At 46.4% G+C, this 20653-nt stretch overlaps 1 protein-coding gene across 4 annotated transcripts in view; it reads left to right on the plus strand.

The window, feature by feature from the left end:
• The window catches only part of DGKG (diacylglycerol kinase gamma), a 161357-nt gene that overhangs the window by 41649 nt on the left and 99055 nt on the right, over positions 1-20653 (plus strand). For 2 of the 4 annotated variants that reach the window (XM_029214535.1, XM_029214536.1), the window contains exons 6-14: positions 1093-1142; positions 4445-4519; positions 5228-5350; positions 9818-9935; positions 11481-11569; positions 14655-14771; positions 15754-15846; positions 17408-17467; positions 19935-20014. In XM_029214535.1, the coding sequence (XP_029070368.1) occupies positions 1093-1142; positions 4445-4519; positions 5228-5350; positions 9818-9935; positions 11481-11569; positions 14655-14771; positions 15754-15846; positions 17408-17467; positions 19935-20014 (805 nt within the window). The remainder of the gene's footprint in view (positions 1-1092; positions 1143-4444; positions 4520-5227; positions 5351-9817; positions 9936-11480; positions 11570-14654; positions 14772-15753; positions 15847-17407; positions 17468-19934; positions 20015-20653) is intronic. The other 2 variants (XM_029214537.1, XM_029214538.1) reach the window with 2 other exon arrangements.

The raw sequence follows: 20653 nt of genomic DNA on the forward strand, positions 1-20653 counted from the left end.
GGCAAATTAACAGGAGTGCTGTGACCCTGTGGGTACATCCCAAGTGGTCCAGAGCAGTTACACAAGGGAAGGGTCAGCCACAGAGAACACAGGCATGATGAAGGGTTTTAAAGGATGAGAGGGAAATGAAGATGTATTCAGCTCTGCTCCCCACCCTGCTTGCTTCTGAGACCACAGACAGGATCTCTACCTTTTAGATGAATGAAATGGCAAGTTTCCAAATCCCATAAATGAACATTTAGTCCTTTGCCCAAAATTCACTCCCAAATCTTTATCTTCCATCACCTCTCTACAGCTAGAACATGGTAGAGGATGTTTCTGAATTGCATGTAGACATTTTTAGAAAAACAAATATAATAGCTTCTATAATAATAACTACTTCATACCGTTATTGAGGATTAAATAAGTAATAATGATAAGGTGCATAGGATGGTACGTTGTACATATTAAATGCCATATATAAATATTCATTAATGAAAGAAAATAAAAATAAATAACATCTGTTGGGTGCTCTCTACATTCCAAGTGCTATAGATTTAGCATATCACTGACATATTAATCTTAATTTGAAAAACACTTAGGATAAAGAAACTATTATAATCTCCATCTTACAGATGAAGAAATTGAGCCTAAAGAAGATAAATGACTTATGTGATGCCCTAGAGGTGGTAGGACAGGGCCAAGATCTGAACCTGCCTAACTCCACACCCTTTCTGTGTGCAGTAGAAGCAGTGTCCCGTCTATAACTGTGGTGCCTCTGCCCCACCACCAGCGGGGCATCTGCTTTGAGTTGTGTTCCCGTGATGCTGAGAGGTGTGAGTGCTCTACAGGGAATCACGCCTGTGACCCAGATCTCATCAGCGGCAGAGTTATTGCTTAGACAGTCCCAGAAGCCAGGTGGCTTGGTTCTCCTCCCTCTTCCCACACTGTAAGGAAGGTCAGACTCTGTGCCTTGGAGGGTGGGTGAACTGGCTGCAACGGACTTCACTCCAGTGATTGTCAGAACGGACCTAAAAACTGGCAGCAGCAAAGTCTCAGCCCATCCCTGGTACCCGGAGGACATCTCAAGCCTCACCTCTGTGTTTCTTGCAGTCATGTTTCGTCTCTATGATTCGGATGAGAATGGTCTCCTGGACCAAGCGGTAAGCTCTCCAAATATCCCTCCAAGATCCAAGAAAGCCTGGGGGAGAGGGGAACAGGTGAAGGGAGAGTCCAAACACTCTCAGCTCCATCTTCATAGGAATAGCAGTGTCTCGGTATGAGCTGCAGAGATGACTAGAACCCCCCGCCTTCTACTTCCAAAGAGCCCACCCAGAGGAGAGTGAACTCCAACTTGCTTTTTCATTCCAGAAGCTCAAATCGCAAAATCTCAGGTTGGGGAGATGCTTTAGTATCTCATCTAGTTTAACTTCCCAGCTGGTTGAGAAATTCCCCCTGTAATTTCCTGCTGAAGCCCAGGGGTGGAGGAGAGGAGGTGGGGAGAGGCAGAGAGACCAGGGCAAGAAGACAGGAGAAGGCAGGTAATTGCTGGAGTGCTTTGCCGTTACCCTTACCTTCCTCTCATACCCCAGGGCACCAGCTCTAGGAGTCTGGCTCTGTCTGCTCCGAGCACATGATCCCATCCCACCACGCCTGGGAAAGCCTGAGTCTCATCCCCACCTCCCCTCAGGAAGAGGCTGGGACAGGTCAGGGGTCATAGAATGAGAAGAGGATGGAAAAGGAAGAAGGTAGAGAGGAGAAAAGGCAACGAGAATCAGACAGGCCCTGTCCTCATGACTGGCAGTGTCAGAGATGGGACTCATTAACAGAGGTTGAAGTGCACGGGGCTGAGTCAGACCAAAGGGAGGAAGAAAGGGAACCAGTCCCTAGACCAACTGCATCGTCCCGGTTCCCACTCAACCCCAGAGTGTCTTTATGGGATCCCTGCAGCCACATTGCAGTTCCGTGAGCTGGGTCATGCGAGGGAACCACCAAGAGAATCACAGACTCTCAAGCATTTGATCAACACGTATTGATTGAGTATCTCATATATGTCGGCTACTGTTCTAAGCACTGGGGGGGTATATCAGTGAGCCAACAGACAAAGATCCAGGCCCTCATGATGCTTTCATTCTAGTGCAAACACACACACTGCAAAGCATAGTCAAGTATGTGTTAGATAGAGCTGTGTGCTAGAGGGAAAATAAAGGAGGGAAAGGAAGTATTGGAGGGAGCTGCAGTTTTAGCTGGAGGAGCCAAGGAAGGTCTCCCTGGGGAGGGGACATCTGAACAGACACTTGAAGGAGGTGAAAGGAGTGAGTCATGGGGAAGCACCTTCCAGGCAGAGGGAACAGCAAGTGCCAAAGGTCCTGAGGGATGCCCAGAATGTTAGCAGATTAACTAGGAGGCCAGAGTGAGTGGAACAGGGTGACTGAACAGATGAGGTTGGAGTGAGTAATAGGAGATGAGATCAGAGAAGTAATGAGAAGGGACGGGGCGTTTGCAAAGCATTATCAAGCCTTACAGGTGATTGAAAGGGTTTTCTCTCTTTTACTCTGGAGAGGTAGAGAACCATTGGAGATTCTGAGCAGAGGAGTGACATGATTGACTTAGGTCCTAACAGGATCACTCTAGCTGCTGCGTTGAGTCTAGACTGTGGGGATGCAAGCAGGAATACCCGTTAGGAGGCTATTAAAATAAGCAAGACAAGAAATGATGGTAACTTGTACCAGGGTAGCAGCATTGCAGGTGGTAAGAAGTGGTTAAATTCTGGATCTATTTGGAAGGTAACACTGGTGGACTGAAGTGAGTCTCAAAATAGTTCTCTCTCTTTCAACTTCCCACCAAGACCCCCTGGCAGTTGGATGCCCAGCCTCTTTGTGAACAATCCCAGTAATGGAGAGTTCACCCAGTACCTTAAAACAGCCGCTCCACCACTGGGGATGACTGTTAGAGAAGGCATCCCTCCCACACACAAGGCATCTCTAGTCTGCCAGGGAAATTTTCAATACAAAACCTGATTCTGCTCTTCTCTCCCCTCCCCCAACCCAGTGGTGAGGTCAAAATAGGCCAACCCTCAACTCTTCCCTCCCTCCATCCCTCAGCTTACTTCTGCCCTCTATAGCTGACCAGGGCAGCTGACCAGTGGAGTACCTATTGTACACAATAGGCCTTCAGGTATTTGAAGGTACTATCACATCTTCCCAAAAATCTTCCCCAAGCTCATATTTCCTAATTTCTACACTGTTTCTTATAAGGAAGTTTTAAATCTCCATTCTGGTCAAGCTCTAGTTTGTCAATGCCGTTCTTAAAATATGGCATAGAACTGAACCCACCCCTCCAGGACTCTTTAAGTATTCACATCAGGGAACTAGTTCTTCCTGAAATCTGCCCACTCTGCTCCCTGAAAATGCCCACCTATTTACACAGCCCAAGATTGAGTCTAATTCTCCATTCCTGAATCACATCGTTTGCTCACATTGAATCTTGGACCCAACTAGTTTCACGAGCTCTTTTCCATTGGAACTTCTGCTGAGCCCTGTTCCCACCATTCTGCCCACTTCCTTATCCGCATCTACCACTTCATCTGCGATTTTGAAATGGGTTATTTTCTACTTTAAATGAAGTACAATTTTAAAAGGCTTGCTTATTTTGACCCAACATTCTACCTGGTGAAAGTAACACCTTTAAACCTTGCTTCAGTTCTCCAACCTGTGTCCCCAAATCAACCTTACTATGGACATCTTAGGTGGTGCCCAAGACATACAAATGCTTTCTCAGTCCAGTGTGTTTCAGTGGGACTCTCAGTGCACTGATTCATTAGCATCCAACAATTCTGTGAGGTTTTAGATGGAGCCTGGCCTTGGTACCAAACAAAAGGCTCACTCATTAGGCAAACATACCCTTCGTGAATTTCCTGTTCCAAGAGTCCTGGACCCAGGACTTGATACAAAGGAAACAAAGGAGATGCCAAAAGGAATCTGAATCATAGTGCCTGAGAAAGGACCAACACAGTGGCTCTACATCCAACTGAAACTGACCCCCAAGGGGTATAGATGAATCCCAAGTTGCTAAAGCTGTGGGAATGAGGTGTGGGAAAAGAGGGAAGAAGTAAGTGCCTTGGTTTGTAAGTATTTGTAGGATCACAAAGAAGGAGGAAACAGGAGTGCTTTCTATGCTAAGTCAAAGCACAGAATAGGGGAAGGAAGGTGGGTCTAGGAGGAGGTCAGTGTTCAGTGAGCTTTCTGCATACCTCTGGCTTATCCACGGTCTGTGTTTCTTGTGAGCTTTGTGGTCAAGGCAGAAATAAAGAACAAAAACAAATAGTGAGCGCTTGATGGAATGCCAGTATATTGTACCAGCTGCTTCTCACACTCTGCCCTGCCCATCTTCCCACGGGGTTTGATTTTGAGTCTTGCTTGTAAAAGCACATCTTCAGTTGGCTTCTCTCCTTGATGTTTTCTAGGAGATGGATCGTATTGTCAACCAGATGCTACACATTGCCCAGTATCTCGAGTGGGATCCCACGGAGCTAAGGCCTGTGAGTTTCCAAAAGCACGGGGTGACTTTCCAGTGAGCTTCCAAGATGAGAGTGGGACTTGGAAACACATGTTTACGGTGCAGGCTGTCCCAGATCATCTTCTTAGAAGTGACTTCTCTGGGTCCTACACCTTGATCTCCCACTTCCCTGATAGGAAAGATTAGAGGCGGCAGGGGCAAGTGTAGGCTAATTCAAATAATAATACCTAATAATACCTCCTAACGCTTTCACCAAAGCTAAATTTTTATAACAGGAGCTCAGAGATCAGAGAATTTAGAGCTAGAAAGACTTTTAAAGATTTTTCTCAATCATTAGATAATATTAATAATAATAATTACATTGGGGGCTCCTATGAGTCCGATATAATATTTAGCGTTTTATATACACTTTCTCTAATCTTCACTACCATGCTGCAAACATAGCAATACTAGTTCCAGTTTACAGACGAGAAAAGCAGAATCCAGAGAGTTGGGGTGGCTTGTCGAAGGCCACACAGGTCAGGGCAGAGCCAGGCCTGGACCCCTGTTCTCCTCACCCCCATTTGCTCCCTCAATGCTCTACTCACTCCGAATCAGAGGGGAAAGGGGTAAAACACAAGCCAGAAAACATAGAACAGAAGAGAAAGAAAAGAGCAGGGTGGGCGGGGCAGGGGTGGGGCAGAGAAGTCGAAGATGAAAGTGGACAGTGGTTGCTCTATGGATTCCACAGATATTGAAGGAGATGTTACAAGGGATGGACTACGACCGGGATGGCTTTGTGTCTCTCCAGGAGTGGGTCCACGGAGGGATGACCACCATCCCATTGCTCGTCCTCCTGGGCATGGACGACTCTGTAAGTTGCAAGCTTGAGGTCAAAGACCTCTCACTTTTCAGAAACATCAGGTTCCATGTGGAAGTTAATATCCTTGGCTTCTGCCCAAGACTTCCCAATGGACAGCCCGTATGCTCTAGGCCAGCCCAAAAGTCCTCTCTTTTTACCTATTAGTGCCTGAAATATTATTCATTCATTTGACAGACGTTTACTGAATTATTACTAAATAAAGATACTGTTCTAAGGGCTACGAGGGAACACAGATACAATATTCACCCACTGGAAACTTATGCTCAACCAGGCAAAGGGCAAAAAATATTCAGGGAAGAATTCCATCTTTTTCACAAATTAGGTTTAAAAATGCTAAGAGAGTTGGGGAAGGAAGGAAGGAAAGGAAGAAAGAAAGGAAAAAATACTGATTTGTTTTGAGGCAGAGGGCGTTCAATAATAATATCTGGGTTTTTTTGTTTTTCTTTTTTTGCGGTACGCGGGCCTCTCACTGTTGTGGCCTCTCCCGTTGCGGAGCACAGGCTCCGGACGCGCAGGCTCAGTGGCCATGGCTCACGGGCCTAGCCGCTCCACGGCATGTGGGATCTTCCCAGACCGGGTCACGAACCCGTGTCCCCTGCATCGGCAGGCAGACTCGCAACCACTGTGCCACCAGGGAAGCCCATAATAATATCGTATTTAACAATCAGAACAACCAGATAAGGTAGATTTTTTTTTACCCATTTAAACAGATGGAAAACTGAGATTCTGAGTCCGAAGAGGAAAAAGAATAGCCAGCATTTATTTGTACTTGACTCCAAAGAACCTGCACTTTCGAACGTCTCACACTTAGGAGTGAGACCAGTGGAAGAAACTTTGGAGGGTGTTTGCCCTGGCTCTGAAGGATGTGTGGGATTTTGATATCCCATTCTTGAGATGATAAAGACCTAGGATATTTGATCTGGCTCTCAAGGATGGGTATGATTTGGCTGGTAGAAGAGAGAGTTTGCAGCTGGGAGAATACCTTGATCAAAGACCCACATGAAAGAAAGTTCAGGGTGTTTTAGAGAAACCCCCCAGTTTTGATCAGAGTAGGGAATACATGTAGAGGCTTAATGTGAAATCACTGGCATCTGACCTGGTCTGCTTATTTACCATGAAAGTAGCTTCCATACATGAGGTAGGGAAGATTAGAACTAAAAGTACAAATGGTGACATTAGCGTTTACCGGTACAGTCACACGGGTTGTAAGACAATACCTCTTCAAGATTACTGAAATGTCAAAGAGAGGGACAGAACAGGAGGTTCATTTGGGTTAGCCTCTAGCTGATGTTGTTGCCTGTGCTGTGTCCATCTGACAGTTCTGCAATTCAGGACTAAAGCTGAGTCCTCATCTCCAACACTCAAGGACTAAGAATCCTGCAATTATCTCATAGCGTGTCCAGCTCTTTCCAAGTGCTAAATAGAAATCAATGAACCAGGATCTCCTTTTTCCTTATAACCCTAGAAGGTCAGAGCTGGAAGAGAACTTGGTGCTCCCTGGTCTGTCCCCTTCCTTTTTCATACCAAGGACGAGAGAGGTAAAGGCACTTGCCCATGGACACACACCTAGTTAGTACCAGAAGCCGTCTTCCATATTCAGTAACAGCAGACTTATTATGCAGTGATTTCTTACCAAGAACCTACTGTGTGCACGAACCCACATGAGCTAGGACCTGGGGGTGCTCAAATAGGTTAGGTATACTTTCTGCTATCAAGGCTCAAGATTATAGCTGAATCAAAGTGGAAGTTCTGCTTGAGTGCTGTTCTAATGCACCTGTTTTTTCTCTGAAACATGGAAATAGAGATGGGACATTTTAATCACAAGGAACCAATTTCTAGTTCTGTTTCCTATTTTGGACTTGTTGAGTCCAAAGTGCCACCAGCTCTTTGCTTGGAGGGGATCCACTGTTTTATGGCTGGAAGAGGGAGAGACATTATTTCTTCAGCATTCTCCCCAGTGTCTCCCCCTGATGCCAAATCAGCCTTGTATTAAAACCATACTTTACCTCAGGAATAATGCAAACAAAAAACAAATGTGCATTTGGTTTTTATTAATTGAAATTTTATGCATTTATTTGAAAATAGGCACTAAATTGTATGTTTTCACATTAATAGTTGGGGTTCTAGGGAAAGCGTTCCTCGATGTCTTAAAAGCCACCTTGCTTGTTTGGCTTTTTTCAAAACCCACATGTGGCCACTGAAAAGTCTGGGGATCTCTGAATGGCATGTATGAGAAACAGTCTGTCTCCCAAGGGAACTGCAGCCTCAACCCAAAACCTGGCGTGCATAAGGAACGTAATTACTCCTACACCCTGCAGCCGCCAACGTGCAGAAATAAAGGAGCCACATGATGGTGCTATAACCCAAGCAGAAATGTTACTTTATCCCAAGTCAGGGTCCCTTTGCTTCTTACCCTGTATCTATAAAAATAGCTGACTCTCCCTTTCTCAGATACTAATTGATTTTGCGGATAAAGGTATTTCAGGTCAAATGACCGTCCCTTGGGCTGGATGAAGAAGGAGCTGGGTCTGCTAAGAGTGCTGTAATTTCCCTTCTGTCCATGAAGGAAAACCCTGGTCTGTGGAGGTACAGGAGAGGCATGGAAGGAGCATGGGCTCCGAGGCCAGCAAGAGCCCCCAGTGTGACTACGGGCTCAGCTTGGTCACTTATTATTTGTGTGGTCTTGGGCTATTTATATGACTTCTGTGAGTCTTTGCTTCTTCATTTCTAGAACAGGTCTAAATCTACCTCCTTACACGTAGGAAAGCACTCTTTACTTATTTTTGTGTCCCCTACTGCCTAGCACGGAGTAGGAACTTAATAAATGTTTTCATTTACAATGTGTCGGGCACTGGATTAGGATCCTCACTTATAGTATTTCACTTAATTTTTACAAAAATCCCTTGAGGTCAATGTTTGTCAAAGGAATGAATGAATAGGTATTTAAGTGGATCATTTAATCAGTTAGTGAACCCATTTACTAAAGTAGAAGCCATTAGATAAAAAGGCTTTAATTCTGTAAGACTCAGGTTTTGGAAGAAGCAGGGTTTTGAGGTGGTAAGAAGAAAAGAACTTATCCTGGCCCCAGGAGGAGACCAGCATTTGAAAAAGCATGTGGGCTCCTCTAGAGACTGTTAGCAGAAGAGTTGAGCACAGGAATGGGTCTGGCCACTATGACCAACCCAAACCAGAGGGACACAGAAGTAAGAAGTGGGTTTCAATCCAGCACTTTGGACTCCATGTACCTGACTCTCAATCCTTACCACCTTACAGTACTTTTTACTACCCTTAACAACAGCCCAAGAGTGTTACTCTTTTTTTTTTTTTTGAGTGTTACTCTTTTGATGGAGCCTATGACAAAAGGTCAAGGACACCATACCTGGAGGGATGCTCCTGAAGCCACAGTCTCCAGCAAGCCTATGCTCCCAGGGGCTAGAAGGTGGGAGCTTTGGTGTCCAAGGAAGGTGTGTGATTATGTGAGGCTTGGCTTATCTGGTAGATAGAATGAATTTGCTTCCAAGCCAAGTCAGGGGGAAATGGCTTAACCATTTCTTTCTGTCTCTGTCTCTTTGCTGTTTTATCTGTGCACAGAAAGGTGATGAGAGGAGTACATTGTTTTTACTAAGCTAATTTTTTCCTGATTGTAAAACTAGTACCTCCTCACTGTAGAAAATTTGGAAAATACAGAAGAAAGTAGAAATTAGAGAATAAAATAAATCCCTAGTGCTGCTAGCTATAGCTAACCTCTGTTAACAGTTTGGTGACGTTTTTTCCCGTACAACGTATCACTGTATAAAACTGAGATCATAATATATCATCAAATTTGCATTCTGTTTTTTTCCCTTAGAACTTAGTATCATGAGCACATTCCCAAACCATTCAATGTTCTTATAAATATGTTTTTGATGGCCACTTAACATTAAATCATACAGATGTACCACAAACCTTTTGGTCATTTTGAGGCCTTTAGGATATTTTCAGTTATTTTAAATAATGCTGGGTTAAACATCTGACAGAGCACAAAAATGCCCATCTGTCTTTCAAAAATGATTTCTTTAGGATAAAATCCAAGAAGGAAATGTATAAGTTGAAGGTTGTAAACATTTAAAGGATAGATAGATGGGTGATAGATAGATGATAGATCATTATAGATAATAGATGATTGATAGGTAATAGATGATTGAAAGAAAGAAAGAAAGATTGTTCTGATTTCCACTCCCCCCACCACATACTCTACTCAAATGGCCCTAATTTTTAATATTTGCTTATTTTAGAAAATACACACAAAGAATTTTGTTTTGATTTGCATTTCTATCAAAATAATCTTTACAACAGTAAAATAAGTGAATAACAAAATAAATTTGTGAATAACAAAATTAATTTGTTTTCCAAATATGAGAAGAGACTCTTTAGAAAGAGTGGGGCTGCCTGCATCTCATTCCCTTGCTGTCCCCGCAGGGCTCCAAGGGGGACGGGAGGCACGCCTGGACCATGAAGCATTTCAAGAAACCAACCTACTGCAACTTCTGCCATGTCATGCTGATGGGCGCTCGGAAGCAAGGCCTGTGCTGCATTTGTGAGTAAACTTCCTTCAAACCCCTTTTCCCAGGAACTGTCTTGCTCTATACATGATTGAGCCATTCCCAGAAAAGTTTAGGCATCTCTGCTTCCTAGCTTGAGGGATTTGCCATATTATTCCAACAGCAGAAAATAAAGCAAAACTTCCATGTCCTATTTTTGTTCTACCCAAGTCAGAGGGACAAATATTATCCTATTAGAGTCTCGTTATAGGCCACTGACTGCCTAGAAAAAGTTATTACGGTTCAAATGTAGTTCAAAAGCGTCTCATAATAATTTCAATTGAGTTTTGCTAGTGAATGTTTTGGTTGGTCAGAAGAACCTGTTTGTTTGTTTTTTTAATTAATAAGCAACTATATTCATATATACAGTGGAATTAAAATTATCCATTTGTTTGGCTTTATAATCCATTTAGTAAAGTCAGATTGGAGAGGAGAAAAAAACACACATGGAAAAGGAAGGAGGGAGACTAGAAAGGAGGACAGAAGAAAGAGATGGAGGAGAAGGAAGAAAGAAGGGGTCATGTAGGAAAGAGGGTGGGTTTGCAGAGCAGGAAGAGAAGGGAGGGGCTGCAGCAAGAAGGCTTTGTAGGGCCCAGGCTGCGTGGGTGCAGAATCCTGCCCCCCACCGCAGGATGCAGACAGCAAGCACCTGAACCCTCCAGGGACTGGGGAGCTGCTGCTGCAGCGAGGGCCGTCGGGCACGGGGTGGGTCACCAAAATGTTTTATCTGCCATGCACACAGGAGCCAGGCAGCAGGTAAGCCCAGCCACAAAAGTCATCGTAGCAGAGCTGGGCCCAGTGTCTACCAAGAGCAAGCATCAGCAGGCAAAAGTAGGGGCCCACCTGTCTTTCCAGCACCTATTTCAAATCCAGCTCTCACCCACTTTTCATAGGCCCAGCCTCATTCCTAGTACGTTCTAGGCCTGTTGGCACAGTAGTAAACAGTAACAACAGCAGCCGTTTGTGGAATAGCTGTTCTGACCCACACACATGGTGCTTTATACAAATTATGTAATGCTGCAAAGAGAAAGCAATCTTCTTCCCATTTTGTAGAAAACCCTGAATTTCAGGGCGTTGAAGGAACTTACCTTAGATCATGTGGGTAGTTACAAAGGGCAGAGCCAGAGTTCAGGCTCAGGCCTTCCTGTCTCCAGAGTTAGGAAGACCCCGGCCTTGCTGTCCACGCCCCAACATCCTGACATTCAGTACTGTGGCATTGGCATAGCCAGGATGACTCCTCACTCCCGTTAAGCGGAAAGCACCTTTCTGGGGATGTCTTCCTGCTGCGTTCATCACCCGCGGTGGAAGGCAGTGTGGCAGGGGGGAGGGTGCAGGAGCATGTCTGGGAGATAGACGTGGACTCTTCTCAGTGAACAACTGGAGACTTGAATTGCCATTAGGCAAGGTCAGCTCCATATGTCCCCTGCCCCTGACTGGCCACGCAGAGGGAGGCACGGGCCTCAGCTGGGGTGGGGGGCAGGGGGATGGCTGACCTTCCCTACGTGGTCACTCACAGTCACTTTTCTTATTTTTATTTTCAGACTGTAAATACACTGTCCATGAACGCTGTGTATCCAAAAACATTCCTGGGTGTATCAAAACGAACTCAAAAACCAAAAGGGGCGGCGAGGTTGGTGATACCTATTGCCTTCTTCTCCTGCATGCTGTGTCCCAGGCAACATGTCCATCTCCACAGATTCCTGGGCAGAAAGGGGCTTTGGGAGCTTTATACAGTCCCTTTTCTGCCTTGAGGACCACCCTTAAACCATCTTGTCCATCCATCAATCCATTTAGCATCTCCCTGGTGCCCACCGTGTGCCAGATCCTGTGCCAGAGGGTATGCAGGTTAAAAGGTGGTCCTCAGCCTGGAGGACTGTGCAGTCTAGTGAGGGGAGACAGGCATGTAAGCGAAGCGCAAAGTAGCGAGCTGTGCAGTAGCGATAGGGCTGTGTGGGACATACAGTTGAGGCATCAAGGGTGGCGGACAGGGAAGGTTTCACCAAAAAGATGGCATTTGAGTTGTGTCTTGAACCCAAATCAGCGGGATTTCATAAGGAGTCAAGGAGGACAAGGCACCCCAGGCTGGAGAAGCCTCACGTGTGAAGGCATGGAGATGCGGCTTATTCTCGGATCTGTACTTGGTTCCGTGTGACTGGGATAGAGGATGCTTAGAAGGAAGCGGCGGGAGATGTGCTGCAGAACTGGTGAGATCCAGGTCTTGTGAGGCCAGCTGAGGACTTGGGAAGGGGTTTCATTTGTAGCTAAGGGGCCGTTGAAGAGCTTTGAGTACATGAGGAGATGTTTGGGTTTGCAAATTAGGTTAATTCCTCTGACCATGGTGCCAGAGAGAGATCAGATCAGAGGGGATGAAAAAACTTTTCCAGCAGTTCAGGCAAGAGTTAATGCTGCCCTAGGGCCTGACTGGGGTGGGGTCTGCACTCACCCACTATGCTCTGCTATGTCTGCAGTAGCACAGTGATGGCTGTGTCTGTGCTGAGTGAGTGTCCTCCAGCCATGCCGGTTGTTGAGTGTTTTGGCTGTCCCACTGGCTAAGGTGGAAGACATAAAGGGAGAGTCTGAGAGATAATTTGGAAGGTCCTACCACAAGGACCTGGTGACAATCACGTAGGGGATGAGAGAGGGAGAGAGGTTGGAAATGGCTACCAGGTTTCTAAGGTGGCCATTGGCTGGTACCATTCACTGAGTCTGGAAATAGACTCTTCTTCAAATTAGCAGGGGAAAGGCACTCCGAGTTCCTGCAGAGGGAAAACCCCATTGAGGAATCTGAGTCAGGAGATGGTTAGCAGGTGGGAGTGGTATCCAGCCCTCCCCCAGAAGGACTCCGAGAGAGAAGGGCACCTCCAGGGACACGCATGCATGCCTGTGAGACACCGCGTGGCTTCTTGTCTACTCCTTCCGTACCACGCCCATACACACACCGTTCCATGTCCATGCCTTTCACCAGGACATATGGTGCACCTCCTGGGCTCAGGCCCTAAGCCTGCACTCCTGCCATTGCCACACTTGGAACAGAGGGAGACCTCTGAGGGACCAGCAGGGCACATTCACGACCTTCTGAGTCTCCAGGGGCAACCTAAGTCTTTAACCGTCTCTTCTGATCCTGGAAGAGGATGGAGAAGGTAACGTGGTGTTGGGAGACTACCGTGGACTTGGAGTCAGGAGACCTGGCCATGAGTCCCTGCTTGGCCACTTACCAGCCTTGGAACCTAGGACCAGTTACTTAACCTCTCTGCAGCCTCATATTTTTTCTCTGTAAAGTAAAAATAATAATAATCTCAGAACAAATTCATTGTGACCATGTAGATGACAAATTGATTAGCAAACTGAGTTCTTTATACCCTCAGGGGTGAATGGCAGAAGGAGAAACTACAGAGTACATGTGACACATCTTCTAGAACAACAGTTTTACCGAAAATCTTTTGGAAGCAGGACACAGTAACTTAATTGATAAGTAATTTAAAACTTTTATCTAATACAGACATGGATGGTATCATGCAAATATTCCATGTGTTTTTAATATTGTGCTTGTAGTTGGCACTTCAGGCTATGTCCCCACGTTCCCCCAGAGTCCATATCCACCCCTTCCGCTATTCGGGATACCCTGGTGAAAAATTTTTTGAGGAGTTCTATAGAATTCCCGGGGGACTTAACTGAGGGCTCAGACCCCCAGAATTTGGTATCATGGGTCGCTTTGCATTTATAGTCACACACGTACACATGCATTCACACCTGCTTCCCAAGTTCCTGGGCTGCTTCAGGGGCATGTCCTGGCCAAGAGGCAGGTACAACCCGCTCTCCAGGAAACAGATGTGAAAGCTGCTGGCTGATGACCCACACTAATCCCTTTGGGCTTTCTCTCTAACTTCCTTCCTGAGTGCTTCTCAACCTTGGCTGCATATGATAATCACTCAGTGTGCTCTAAAACATACTAATGATGGGTCTCATCCCCAGAGACTCTAATTTATTTTGTCTGGAGTGAGGGCTGGGCATTAGGACTTCTAGATGCCGGCCAGGTGGTCCTGAGGGGCTGCTAAGGCTGAGAGGCACCGGCCCATAGAAGACAGAGGGGGAAGGGATTCCCCATCAGGGGCACCCCCCAAGGGCCAGGACTGTGCCAGGAAGGCCCTTTCAAATGTGCTGTCTCGTTGAATCCTCCCAGAAAACCCAGAGGTGGGGCATTTTATGCCAATTTCTGCAGATGAAGGACCTGAGACTCAGAGAGGTCCAGGAACTGGCCAAAGGTCACCCCGCTGCAAAGTGGAAGATCAATGACTCCAACCAGTTTTGTCTGTAGCCCAAGCCCTGCTGCGTTTCCCTGCACCCCGCTGCCTTCCAGAAAAGGGCACACACAAACACATCCCTTTGCAAAGAGTTCCAGTGACACACAGATGAACTGCAAGAGGAGATGCTCAGAGGCTTGACTGCCAGAGGGGGTGAACTGTTCAAAGAGCAGGCAAAGTGGCTTTCCATCCACCTCGATTAGCATGATAGAGGTTAGGTAGGGAGTGACCACACTGGTGCAATTCAGCAAAGCAGCCTGGGATCCAGAAGTGCATCCACTAAACAGGAACCAACCCTCTCTGGCCTCCCCGCTCCCTGCGCTCCTCCCAGACCCTTCTCCTCAGGCCCAGGGCCCAGGGCCCTGGGATGTGGTTCTGCAGCCTTCCCTGGTATCCTTCGCTTCCCTCCTGCAGGGGATGCAGCACGCGTGGGTGGAAGGGAATTCCTCTGTCAAGTGTGACCGGTGCCACAAAAGTATCAAGTGCTACCAGAGTGTCACCGCGCGGCACTGCCTGTGGTGCCGGATGATGGTGGGTTGGCGCCCAGGGCAGTCCTGCTGCTTTTCAGTGTGGTTATTTGCTCAAGCATCCTGCCAGAGGGCATGAGCAGAGCTACGTGGGCAAGGCTAGAGAGGGAGCCTAGAGCCCCTGTTCAGTGCCCTAAGTCTAACTGCCTCCAGTAAATCACCAAGATGCCCAGAGAGAGGGCACCCCCCAGGGCTGCTTAAGAAGAAGCTGACCAGTCTACTCTCTTTGTGGCCAGGCAGCTGTGAACAGCAGGCTGGACCATTAACTTCCTTCGCCTGGGTGTTGTCTGGGGCGGGGGCACTGACAGAGTGGGAGAGGAATTAGATACTCAGTCACCTGCATCAGAGGAAGGCATACTCCTGACAGCAACCCCACTGCCTGGACAAGAGGCCTGTGCCCACTGCCATCATCCATGACAAATGTCCACTTCCTCCTTGGACACCTGGAGCTGCCTGACCTGCCTTCCAAAGCAGACTCAGTGCCGTGTCTTGTCCCCTTGACTGGGTATCAGCCTCAGAAAGGACGTGTCAGACTGCAGCACTCTTAAAATGCAGAGGTTGAGTCATGGGGTTTACCTCCAGCCTCTCATGAGTTTGTTCAACAAGATCTCCTTCCTTCCAGTGTCTCAGAGCCTAGGGAGCAAATATCCCATGGGGGCTCTGGAATCCACGTGGGGGTGCCATACGGACAGGCTACAGGCCTGCTCGGGACCGTTTTGCTCCAGCTGCCGTGGGCAGCACTTGGTTTCCTTTCTCTGCCCACAGCAGACTTGGCACCCATAACCAAGCACAGACACCGGTACACACTACACACCACACACACACACACACACTCTCTCTCTCTCTACTATACTGTGAAAGCCAGCAGTGCCTCAGGATTTAGAGGAGCACTAGGCAACCTGCCTCCCTAGTAAATTTCTAAACCCTCATACTTGACATTTCCTTGATCACTTTCACTTAACTCTCATCTTCATTTTTTCCTCCAGTTTCACCGCAAATGTGAATTGTCAACTTTGTGTGACGGTGGGGAGCTCAGAGACCATATTTTGCTGCCCACGTCAATATGCCCCATCACCCGGGTAAGTGCTGCCACCCCGATGGGGCTCTGGCTCCCCTGCAACCCCAGCTCATGTTTCAGATGCAGGCAGCATTCAGACATTCACACCCCTCCGAGGGCTCCCTCAGCAACTCTTAGGATTTGTGTTTTCAGCCCAGGTTTCAAAGAGGTCGGTGCTGCACAGTCAGATTGTCAGGGAAAACTTCCCTGACTAAAATGATTCCAACCGCTGGCCACCCAGAATGCTCTGAAATGGCCCAGCAAGGAAAGCGCATTCATTCTAAGCACCTTGCAGGCAGATCACATATATGGAACCTCAGTCAACACCTGTGCACAGCTAGGCTGCCCAGGCCTCCCTTATCCCTGTCACCCTGTCTCCTGTGTCCAGACATGGACCTCCCTCTGCCTTGAAGGTTTCCACTTGGGTGTCACAGCCCTTCTTGGAAATGAAAGATGCAAAATTAAACTCTATTTATCCCCATCTGAAACTGTTTCTGTCTCCTGTGTTGAAGACCCCTCTTTCAAGCCAAGCACCAAACACCTTAACTGTTCTCTTTCCATGTTAAAGATGCTGCTGAGTTCCACTGATTCCTCACATCTCACCCTGGACTTGACCATCTTCTTTCTTATTAAAAACTAAATAAAAAAACCCCACCACTTTAAAAACTATTTGGCAGTATCTACTAAGTTGGAAATACACAAACTCTATGACTCAACAGTTGCCCTCCTGTGAGAAATATGAGCCTTTATTCCACCAGAAGACATGTCCGGGAATGTTCCTATCAACTTTATTCATAGCAGTCAGGCACTGGAAACAAGCTAAATGACCATTGACAAGAGAATAGGGAAATAAGTGGAGTCAGATTAGTGTAATGGAATACTGCATTGCAATAAAAAACAACCATGCTTAGATGCAAAAATATGGATAATCCCCAAAATATAATGCTGAACAAAAGAACCTAGACTCAGAAAAGATATGGTCTATGATTCCATTGATATGAAATTCAAAAGCCAGGCAAAACCAATAAGGTGTCAGGAGTCACAACAGAATTATGCCAGAAGAGGCAGTAGTTACGAGGGCATATACGTGTGCAGAAATTCGCAGAGCTGTAGATTTAAATTTGAGCGTTTTCCTATATGTGACATTAAACCTCAATGAAATGAATAATAAACATTGAAAAAACAAACAAACAAAATAGGACATATGACTTAGTATTACATCATTTAGGTAGTGCTTAACAGAGAAACCAGATCTGAGACCTTGCTTCTCAAAGCTCAGGCTTCTAAATCAACAAAGTAGATTTATGCCCATTTCAGTGTTTTCTCTGAAACACTGTGTCCCTTCCAGTGTCTCGAAGTTAAAGTCAGGGCAAGTGATGACAACTGCCTGGAGAGTCCTTGAGAAACCCAAAGGGAACATTTCTTTTTTTACGTCCAAAGTCCCACTTTGAAAAACTCCTCCCTACACTATATTGGTTTTCTGTTCTCTTCCTGTATATTAACCATTTGTTTTTCTTCTGATTTCCTTTTTTGTAGTAGGCATTTTTTTTTCAAAAGATGCTTGTCTTTCCTCTCTTTTATAGGACAGGCAAGATGGGAAGTCTGATGGTAGCATGTCAGCCAAGGATGAACTTGTAACACAGGTACCTCGGCAAGCCCCAAATCTACTCACTCGTTCTAAGCTGGTCCAAGGCTGTGGAGGGGAGAACAGGATTTGGCTTCTAGAGAAACACATCTCAACATCTGCTTTCTTAGCTGATTGATTATATCACACAGGACACTGTATTTCCAGCCTCTGGGGTTACCTTTGACAACCACACTGTAGGCAAGTGGTGCGAAGGGAGGTTGGTTGATCCCGTGGCTGGCCGAACTGGCTTTATCACCTTTTTACGAACACAATGCATAAAACTTCATTATGCATACTCCCTGAATAATAACAAGAATGTGGCTTAAAGATAGACAATTAGGTTTTCCAGGACTGCCAAGCTGTCTGCAGAATGTGATCTGCCAGAACAGAGTTAACTAGACCCAAAAGTTCTTCTTCATCCTTAAACGTGTATTTCAGAACTCATTTTTTTAGCTGGATTCACCAATGAACTTCTCTTTGTGCCTTTCACAAAGTTCCAGGGAATGCAGGAAAGGCAGCCTGGTGAGGTAGAACAAGTACCAGAAAAGGAAATAGCACACTGGGGCCTTCTCCTCTGCCTCTGAACCTTAAGTTTTCTTGTTTGAAAGGGGGCATAGCAATCCCTGCACTGCCCATCTCCCATAGATGCTCCAAGATTCAATGAGAACATGTAGATGAGTGTAAAACATAAGCAGTGGTGCTTAATGTGGGAAAGCTCTAGACACCTTGAAAGGGAGAAAGTCAGATGGAGCACACACACACACACACACACACACACACACACTCACACACTGCAGGTATGTCAGTTGTTTACAGCTGGCATCTATCTGGTTATCCTGCGTCTGTTCTGATTGGGCAGTGCCCATGCTGTACAGGTTGTTAAACATTTTGAATATCACCCCCAGAGATAAAGAATTACTCCTTAAGCTCCAAGATGCTTCTGGGTTTCACACAAATAATCACCCTTGGCAGATGAGAAAATTCCCAAAATTTATAAAGGATGCTGCTGTCCATTTCAAACAATATGGCCCTGTGTTTGGTGAATTTTTAGCGTGCAATCTGGAAAAGTAGGCATTAGATAGTGAATACGGAGCAAAGCTGCATCTCTATCGGTGTGTCTTTCTGCTGAAGATAACAAGTATTTATCGAGTACCCACTCTTGTATCTGGGGCAATGGGGCCCTTGGTAGAAAGGTTATACACACACACGCCCTGCTCCTGAGGCATTAAAATCCATTTGATGTTTTGTGATATTTACCTGAGAAAATAAAAAATAAAGACATATACAAATAAATGATAACAAAAGAAACCCAGAAGATATTATTGGGTTGGCCAAAAAGTTGGTTCTGGTTTTTCATAAGACCTTATGGAAAATCCCGAACGAACTTTTTGGCCAAACCAATATATGCTTCAAGTGCAATAGCTTTCGTTGCAATGATCAAGGAAAACATAGAGGAAGTAGCTCTTGAATTGGGCCCTGAGAATGAGGAGTTCTTTTTCAAGAGGTTGCAAAGAAGGAAGTGGGCATTTCAGGAGGAGAAGAAACCAGTGTGAGCAGCCCCAAAGGGTGGGAATTAACTCCCTAGAAGGTACGAGCCAGACTTGGCTGGAACTGCAGTGAAGGTTAGAGTAATTAAGAGAAAACAGTAGATTGGGGCTGCACTTAAATGCCTTGCATGCCGGCTTAGGAGATCTGGATTTTATCCTCTGGGTAACGAGACGTCTTTAAAGGTTTCTAGTGATGTCCTGGGAAGGAACTGCATGGGGGCAGCATACAGGGCTTCCCCTGAGGTGGGCAAGGCCCGAGCAGTGTGGGCACTGTGGCAGCTGCCGGAGATAAAGAGACATTCCAGGGAAAGAATTGGCAGGACAGGGTCTTCCCTGTATGACTGGATGAATAATAACAGTAGCCAGGAGAGAGGGCCAGTTTTGTGGGGAAAGAAGATAGGTCAGGTTTGGAGCGTGTTCTGGTGAGACATCTGGCTGGATGTACCCCCTGGACAGTGAGAAATGTGGAACCAGGGCTCAGGAGGAAAATGGGGGCTGGAAATGTGGATATGGAAGGTACTGGGGCGGAAGTATAGTTAACTCCATGGCTGTTATTTTATTTGGGTGTAGGCCAGATGGCCCTGACTTTTAAGATCATAATCAGTTGTATCCCTCACAAAATCTAATCTTGTGCTGTGGGCACAATGCCACACCATTGTGAATAATTTGAAGTTGTAATGCCATTGCCCCATCTCTGATCCCAACTTCAAACGCTTGTCACCATTAACACTACTTAAAGGCCATTAGGCTGGAGACGCTTAGCTGTTTAATCCCTCAGAAAACTCAGCCAGTGGACCAGCACCTTACTGCCTCCTGACCTCCTCTCCTCCATGCCTGGAACTGCTTCTCTCCCGGGAGCTGTCTTAGCATCCACTCTCATCGCGTTCCTCCTATTGGCTGAAACAGAGCTAATTTCTTTTTCTTTTGCCTTTTAAGTATAAGATCATCCCCACCCCGGGTACCCACCCCCTGCTGGTTTTGGTGAACCCCAAGAGTGGAGGGAGACAAGGAGAAAGGTATGTTCTCTTCTTTTTCGAGATGGAGAGGCTAGGCCAACTGTAACCAAGTGGGCTGTGGACATGGCAGACCTGTGGTCCAATCCCAACCCTACCACAGACCGCTTGATGACCTGGTCCAAGGGACTTAATGTCCTTGTGCCTTGGTTTCCTCCTCTGTAAAACGGAGGTAATAATCGTTTCTCCTCCCACAGGGGTTTCGTGAACATTAAAATAGACACAGTGCTGGCCTAGGGCCTGTCACGTGGGCCATTATTATGGTTCCCAGAATCAGACCAAGTTCTGAGACATCCGTTAACTTCCCAGCCTTGCAAGTCTTTTCTTGATTTAAGAGACATGGCAGAGGCACCTGGTTGAGACCTCCTGGCCTATCCCACCCTTGAGAAAGCAGGGCACCCGTCTCATCAGTGAAGGAAACGCCCAGTCAGTGGGAAGCCCCAAGAGAAGGGGAGGGGAGGGGTGGCAAGGGGCAGAGCAGCTCTGCCTCCCAGTGTTCAGCTCTGGAGCAGTGAACAGATGGCAGGGTGATCTGGAATCCAGGTTTTAAAAAATAATAAGCAGGGTTTAAGCAAGAATTATGAGAGTCCCCACCCCAGTCCTAGGGGCGGAGCACCCCTCCTGAACTGACCTGATTAGCCT

Source organism: Monodon monoceros, unplaced genomic scaffold (genome assembly GCF_005190385.1).
Source record: "Monodon monoceros isolate NGI ecotype Baffin Bay Population unplaced genomic scaffold, NGI_Narwhal_1 Super_Scaffold_11, whole genome shotgun sequence".
Lineage (NCBI taxonomy): Eukaryota > Metazoa > Chordata > Mammalia > Artiodactyla > Monodontidae > Monodon > Monodon monoceros.